Source organism: Mirounga leonina, unplaced genomic scaffold (assembly GCF_011800145.1).
Source record: "Mirounga leonina isolate KUSES-001 unplaced genomic scaffold, KU_Mleo_1.0 Mir_126, whole genome shotgun sequence".
Classification (NCBI taxonomy): Eukaryota; Metazoa; Chordata; class Mammalia; order Carnivora; family Phocidae; genus Mirounga; species Mirounga leonina.
Window position 1 is genome coordinate 22,258,671 of NW_023270314.1, and position 7,422 is coordinate 22,266,092.

Consider the following 7,422-nt stretch of genomic DNA (forward strand, 5'->3'; position numbering starts at 1 on the left):
AAAGAAAGAAAGAAAGAAAGAAAGAAAGAAAGAAAGAAAGAAAGAAAGAAAGAAAGAAAGAAAGAAAGAAAGAAAGAAAGTTTCTCTTGGGTATATAAATGAGAAGTGAAATTCCTGGGTCAGAAAGTATGTTTGTGGGCGCCCGGGTGGCTCAGTCGGTTAATCAGCTGCGTTGGGCTCAGGTCATGATCCTGGAGTCCTGAGATCAAACCGCACATTGGGCTCCCTGCTCAGCAGGGAGTCGGCTTCTCCCTCTGCCCCTCCCCCTGCTCATGCTCTCTCTTTCTTTCTCTCTCAAATAAATAAATAAAATCTTAAAAAAAAAAAAAAGTATGTTTGTTATAAGATGGTGCTATATACTGCGTTCCAAAGTGATAATCCAGGGGCGCCTGGGTGGCTCATTTGTTAAGCATCTGCCTTCGGCTCAGGTCATGATCCCAGGGTCTACCACCGCAGAGGCCCCACCTCTAGGTCCCAAGTCCCTCTTCGAGTTCTGCGTTGGGCTCCCTGCTCAGCAGGAAGCCTGTTTCTCCCTCTCCCACTCCCCCTGCTTGTGTTCCCTCTCTTGCTGTGTCTCTCTCTGTCAAATAAATAATATCTTTTTTTAAAAAAAGTGATAATCCCAATTTATACTCCCACTAGCAGTCTTTTTTTTTTTAAGATTTTATTTATTTATTCATGAGAGACAGAGAGAGAGCGAGAGAGAGAGAGAAGCAGAGGGAGAAGCAGGCTCCCAAGGAGCAGGGAGCCCAATGCGGTACTCGATCCCAGGACCCTGGGATCATGACCCAAGCCGAAGGCAGACACTTAACCCTCTGAGCCACCCAGGCGCCCACTCCCACTGGCAGTCTTAACTAGTTCTGTCACTTTGTATTCTCATCCACATCTGAACCAAAGTATCTGTTGCCAGAGTCTCTGCTCTTAACACCATGACGTACTACCCTCTGTCCTGTCCCGGGCTCCTTTCCCAGAATCAGCATGGACCCTACATACTCCCTGGGGCCAACAGAGGTGACTGGGAACTGGGAGCATCTTTGGATGAGATGCAACAAGAGTTACAGGGCCTAAAGTGAGGAGATTGGTGGGGCTTCTAAAACCCAAGAGATCCAAGGATCTCTAATGGATTGTTTCTCTTCTGTAAAATTGGGAGCTCCAGTCTTCTTGGGTGCCCTTTGACCTGTTCTCAGCAACTTTCTACATGTGGGTGGGTTAGATGGGCTCTCTGCCTTCGCTGTAACTGTTCCTATCCATTCCCAAGCTGGATATTGGAGGAAGAGAGGCACACAGTCCCTAATCTGTGTTCCTCCTCTCTCCCCACAGGTATACTGAATGGGACCAATGCTGGGGACCAATATTGCAGAACTTTCCTTTAAATTTTTGTTCTCCTCTGGTGCTTCATGGGAAAAGCTTGTGACCTGCATGACTTGCCATGATGTAGAAATGGTAGAACCTACCAGTGTGTCCCATTCTGCCTTCTCTACCACTGCAGAGCCCCCACCTCTAGGTCCCAGGTCCCTCATCAAGCCTGAGCACAACTGCACCTCTTTCCCCATACTCTCCTACCCCATTTTGTCCTCTTCTCTCTCCTCGATCAGCCTGCTTCTCCAGACACCCCTATCCCCAGGCTTTTCCTTAGGGATCAAATTTAAGACCCCAGGGTCCTGATTAGGACCATATTAGGAGGCATTAGACCCTCCCATTGCTCCATAGCTATGACTCAGTTTCAGTACTTTCTTTTCAGTACTTACTGCTAGGACTTTATGAGTTAGGAAAGATGAAGTTTAAGCTGGTTCTGAAATTCAGCTACTAAGCCCTTTTCTCCTCTTCAATCCCCCAGCCCCACACCCAACCTATCCATGGCAGATAGGTTCTTCCTCCTGTCTCTGTGGTTTACAAGGCCAGGCTGAGGGTTTGGAAAGGGAGGTGCCGGCATGGATTGGGGGTAGGGAACCTGGGCTTGGAGAAAACCAGACACAGCAGAACTATTCTGTCCCAGAGCTGCAGGGTCCACAGATTCCAGACCAAACCAACCAATGGGAAAAGGCCCTCTAATCCCAGAGAACTAAAGAATTCTCTTCAGTTATCCAACTTCCCTGCTGGACCCCACCCCTGACCCCCACCCCCACCCTTACCCCTGGCCGACTCAGAGAAGAATGAAGGCCCCCAGGAGCACAGTCTCATACCCTACGAAGTGAACTCAGTTTGACTGATCTTCCAAGCAGAGTTGAGGAGTGTTCTAATATAGATGTCAATCAGGATCACGATCCCCAACTTTGACACAAAAAGAAAAACAGACTTTTTACAGTCCCCCTGTTCTTGGTCCTTTTCTCTCAGAGGCTCTCTAGCCCTGACTCCAACCCCCACCCTAACCAACACCCATGGCTCTTCTCCCATGGAAGAGGGAGGGGAAAATCCAGCAGCTTTATCAGATGCATAAGAGTGGGCCCAGCCCTCTGCAGCTGTGAAGGGGTTAAGAGGCTGGGCCAGCCACTTCAGCCTGCCCCTCCCAGGGATTAAGAGTCCTCTATAAAGGGGACTGTCCACCCAGAACGGCCAGGGGGGTATCAGGGACCCAAGCATTGTGCCCATCCCCCCTGCCATGTGGGAACTGCGGTCAGCCTCCTTCTGGAGGGCCATATTTGCTGAGTTCTTTGCCACCCTCTTCTATGTCTTTTTCGGATTGGGGGCCTCACTGCGATGGGCCCCCGGACCCCTGCATGTCCTGCAGGTGGCTCTGGCCTTTGGCCTGGCCCTGGCTACACTGGTGCAGGCTGTGGGCCACATCAGCGGGGCCCATGTCAATCCTGCAGTCACTTTCGCCTTCCTTGTGGGTTCCCAGATGTCTCTGCTCCGTGCCTTCTGCTATATGGCAGCCCAACTCCTGGGAGCTGTGGCTGGGGCCGCCGTGCTGTATAGTGTCACCCCGCCTGCCGTCCGAGGAAACCTAGCACTTAATACGGTAATGGTCAGCTAAGTGGGGCTGGAGGAACCTGGTACCCTGACTCCCCGCCTGGTGGAGGCCGATCAGCTCCTCAGGGGTGTGGGCCATTGTGTGCGTGTCTGTGTGTCTGTGTGTGTGTCTGTGTGTGTGTCTGTGTGTCTGAGTCTGTGTGCGCACGCGCATGTGTCAAAGGTAGTTTGGAGGAGTAGGAAGGCATAAAGGCCTGGACTGACTCAAGAGACCCGAGTTCTGGTTTCAGCTTTCCTTCCAACTCCTTGCAGTTTGTTGAGGAAACTTATTTTACCTGACGGGGCCTGGAGCCTCAGCTTCCTCATCTGCATAAGTGGGTACAATTCTTTCTACCACGAAGGGGTATTATTAGGAGAAATTAAGAAAGAAATACAATTACTGTGAGGGGGGTTGTATCCTCCCTCTCCAGGGAACTGATGGCCATAAGGGGGTTGCTGTGTGGGAAGCCTTGAGGAGGTAACATTGTGGCAACCCTAACGAGCTGCCTCCTTTCTTCTTCCTTTGCCCAGTTGCACCCTGGGGTGAGTGTGGGCCAGGCCACCACGGTGGAGATCTTCCTGACGCTCCAGTTTGTGCTCTGCATCTTTGCCACATACGACGAGAGGCGGAATGGCCGCCTGGGATCTGTAGCCCTGGCTGTTGGCTTCTCCCTCACCCTGGGGCACCTCTTTGGGGTAAGCAGGAAAGGGGAGAAACTTCTTGTTTAAGGATTCTAGGGCCCCTCGCCCTTTTGCAACTTTTGAAGTTTCTTTCTGCCCAGCTCACTGTCAAACATGAACATAGTCCACCTCACTCTGTTTCAGTCGGCAACAAGAGGATTCAACACTGTTCTAGTCCTCTCTTCTGTGACCTCTGTATCTGGTTCTTCTTGACCCACCAAGGTGGAAATGTATGCATCATGGGTAGATGCGGGCTTTGTCTATGGATCCATAGTCTGACCCCAGATGAGGTATCAGTGCCTTTCCTCCACTGTGGAGCCCCCACGTAGTTTGTCCTTCCCTACTTGCTGCTGGCTGGGGGCCCAGCCCTCGGGTATGTGGGTTGTAGGGAGAGAAGCTGAGGTAGAGGAGGGGAAAGTGTCTCAGTTATGACTGTGTCTTTTGCAGATGTATTATACTGGTGCAGGCATGAACCCTGCCCGCTCCTTTGCTCCTGCCATTCTCACCAGAAACTTCACCAACCACTGGGTGAGTGAGGGGAGAAGGGCAAGATCCTGAAGCCTTCCTGTGTGGGTGTGGGCTGCAGGCTCCATGTGTGGTTCCTGCTTTCCATCTGGATGTGTTAACTGCTTTACTAGCACCCAGCTAAAGGGGCTGTCACAGAGTTTGGCATGCCTGTGTGAACAGGATTCATTATTTTGCTAGAAAGAGAGGCTCTTGCTCATATTGTTCCTTCACTGGTTGGTCAGGGATTTTTACTAAGTATCCACAGGATTCTAAAACTAGCACTTTGAGGATAGACAACTGAACAAGGAGTCCAAACCTTCTACTCTCAGAGCTCAGGATGTATATGAGTACAGATGGGCCTGTGCCTCATCCCAATTCTAGCACATTATTGGCCTTGCGTGTGACCACGGCAAATGACTCTGTCATTCTGCACCCCAGTTTCCTTACCATAAAATGGGGTGTTAAGAGAAATAAGTGTGAACATTATATATGTGAAATATTTAGCACAGAATCTGGTATGGACTAAGACCTCAATAAAAATTGGCTATGTTTGTGTTGTTTGGCCATATGCCAGCCAAATATACAGAAATAATTTTAAAAAATTTTTCAAAGCTGTAAGCCTATTTTCATGGCAGCATTATTCACAATAACCAAAAGGTGAAAGCAACCCAAGTGTCCCTCACAAGTGAGTGGATAAGCAAAATGTAGTCTCTACATGCACTGGAATAGTATTCAGCCTTACAAAGAAGGAAGTCCTGTCACAGGCTACAACTTGTATGAGCCTTGAGGACATTATGCTGCATGAAATACACCAGTCACCAAATGACAAATACTGTATAACTCCACTTATGTGAAGTATCTAGAGTAGTCAAAAATCATTGAAACAAAGCAAAAGGGTACTTGATGGGGGTTCAGGAGAGGGGGCAATGGGCAGCTGTTATTTAATGGGTATAGAGATTCAGGTTGGCAAGATGAAGGAGTTCTGGAGATTTGTTGCACAACAATATGATATACTTAACATATATCTGTACTGTACACTTAGAATTGGTTAAGGTGGTAAATTTTACGTTATATGTTTTACCACAATTAAAACATTTTTTTCAAAGCAATCTATAAACTAGTGAAAACTGATAACAAGAAATAGAATATATATGTGGGATAAAGGACTAATCTGGTGAGTCAGAAAAGAAATGGTAAGTTTCGAGGTACAGGCAGTAGAGCAGTTTAGAATTTAAAAACAAACAAACACTGGTTTCTGCTTAAATAGTGCCCAGTTGTATATGCCAAGTACAGATGTCTGTTTTCTACCCATAGAGTTGGAAAAAGAGAAGCCTTGCTCTTGATCCCTTCCCCAAGTCTGATTATTCCTCTCCTTTTCCTACAGGTATACTGGGTGGGCCCAATCATTGGAGGGGGACTAGGCAGTCTCCTCTACGACTTTCTCCTCTTCCCCCGGCTCAAGAGTGTTTCTGAGAGACTGTCTATTCTCAAGGGTGCCAGGCCCAGTGACTCCAATGGACAACCAGAGAGCACTGGGGAACCTGTTGAACTGAAGACCCAGGCCCTGTGAAAGCTCCAGTTGGCTAGAGGGAGTAGGAAGCTTCTGGGTTTACTCGGAGGGGCTGAGCCAGCCCCTGGATGAAGAAAGAGACTGGGGGAGGGACATGTACTTCTTTATTTTTTAATTTATGTGTGTGTTTTTTTTGCCTTTTGCCGTGTGAAATCTTTCAAGTTGCATTCATGAGCTGATTTGTGCAAACTTCCCTTCCCTTTCTCCCCATCCCACCTCTCTTCGCCGCTGTGTGTGCATGATTGTGCGTATGAATGGTATGAATGTGAGTGAATGTGGCTGTGTCTGAGTTTTGGGGCACAGCAGGAGAGGTAGGGAAGGGAAAAAAGGTGTCACCCTATACCTTCCTCTCCCAACCCAGTGTGGTGAGCACAGGGAACCAAGACCTTTAAGCTTCTGGCCTTCACCCTGCTGCCAGTCAAGTTTATTAGGGCCCTAGGTTTATGCGGGAGCAGGGAAGCAGGGAGTACTCCTCACAGGAGGCAGATGGAGACAAGGCATTCCAAGGATTGGGAGAAGGGGCTGGGGGCAGGGAGAGAGAAAATGGAGGTATGAGCCCCAGATCAGGCTGCAATTGTACCAAAAAAAGTTGGGGAAGTTAACAGGAGAGTGTAGCCTACTTATCTCAGGGATGCTTGCCCCAGGGACTTGGGTGGGGAAGTAGCTCTGAGAAAAGTGAACACTGGGGTTTGAACTGTTCTGTAAAGCCACATAAACTTGTCTACATCCACCGGCTGGGTTTTGTGTTCATTCTGGTATGATGGATCTCTTTGGAGGCCCTGGGCCAGTGAGCTCCCAACCTAAAAAAGGGGTAGGGTGAGCCTAGAATCTAGAAAATTTAAGTAGTTTAGCGATTCTGCCAGACATCCCCAGAGGGGCTTCCAGGCAGCTGGTACTTAAGCCAAAGAGCTCCCTAAGGTCAAAACAGGAAATCTGATGCCTGGAGCAAATGCAGAGGTAGGGGTGGGGGGCCGTAGGAGGGAGAGGCTTTGACCCTCGGAGTTTTAATTTAGTTAGAGCAGATCAAAACACTCTTCAAATGGTATCTTTCTGCTTTTACCCCTAGTTTTATAGTCTTCCTTATTTTCCTCTTTTTGTGTGCGTCCTTTCATTTTTCTCTCATGTGTCCTTTCATCTTCAGCAAATCTCTTCTAACTCCCTTCATGTCCCAGAAACTGATTCCTTCTATTCAAATGATTAATAATTCAGGAGATAATTATTCGTCTGAGCCCTATCTTCTTTTGTCATCGGCAAAATACACTCAATCTCAGCAGAGTCCAGAGGAGATCCTCAACTTACCAATGAATATTTATTGTTGTTCTCTTCCTTTTAGGAGCCTGCACGCTTCGCAAGCTTTTAAACCTATACCTCTAGCATGAAAGACACCCCGCCCGCAAAGACCCCTCTAGCCCGTAGCTCAACTCTCCACTTCCTCCCAAATAAAGCCTAATTTTTCTAACTAACCTTTGAGACTTTGGAAAAATCCACTTGACTAGGAGAAGGGGAAGAATGTTTGTAAATTTACCTCTAATCGGAATTTGATCCCTACTTTCTTAAGTCAGCAGAAAATTCATAGCGCTGTGGTTCTTAGCTCGACATAGGGGATCGACTCAGACAAAACAGTACTTGTACTCGCTTCCCTTTTCCTTACTTCATCACCACCACCTCCACCACCACCCCGCTCGCTTGGAGTTACATGGACCAGCCCGGCTCGC

The 7,422-nt window shown here is 48.2% G+C and overlaps 1 protein-coding gene across 2 annotated transcripts; it reads left to right on the forward strand.

The window, feature by feature from the left end:
• The first annotated feature begins 2,571 nt into the window (after window positions 1-2,571).
• On the forward strand, window positions 2,572-7,169 carry MIP (major intrinsic protein of lens fiber). 2 transcript variants are annotated; one of them, XR_004678693.1, is made up of 6 exons: window positions 2,572-2,959; window positions 3,481-3,645; window positions 4,078-4,158; window positions 5,522-5,729; window positions 6,571-6,664; window positions 7,041-7,169. XR_004678693.1 is itself a non-coding variant. In XM_035001980.1 (4 exons), exons 1-4 carry the CDS (start codon window positions 2,600-2,602, stop codon window positions 5,705-5,707), a joined length of 792 nt encoding a protein of 263 aa, XP_034857871.1. In that variant the 5' UTR covers window positions 2,572-2,599; the 3' UTR covers window positions 5,708-6,438. The 2 variants fall into 2 exon arrangements, 1 of the variants encoding a protein (XP_034857871.1); XM_035001980.1 differs by lacking the exons at window positions 6,571-6,664; window positions 7,041-7,169 and having other exon boundaries at window positions 5,522-6,438.
• Window positions 7,170-7,422: the final 253 nt, after the last annotated feature.

Coding starts and splice junctions, on each gene's coding strand:
- MIP (XM_035001980.1), top strand. CDS start 2,600: ATGTGGGAACTGCGGTCAGCCTCCTTCTGGAGGGCCATATTTGCTGAG. Junction 3,646..4,077: donor CCCTGGGGCACCTCTTTGGG/GTAAGCAGGAAA, acceptor TGTCTTTTGCAG/ATGTATTATACTGGTGCAGG. Junction 4,159..5,521: donor GAAACTTCACCAACCACTGG/GTGAGTGAGGGG, acceptor CTTTTCCTACAG/GTATACTGGGTGGGCCCAAT.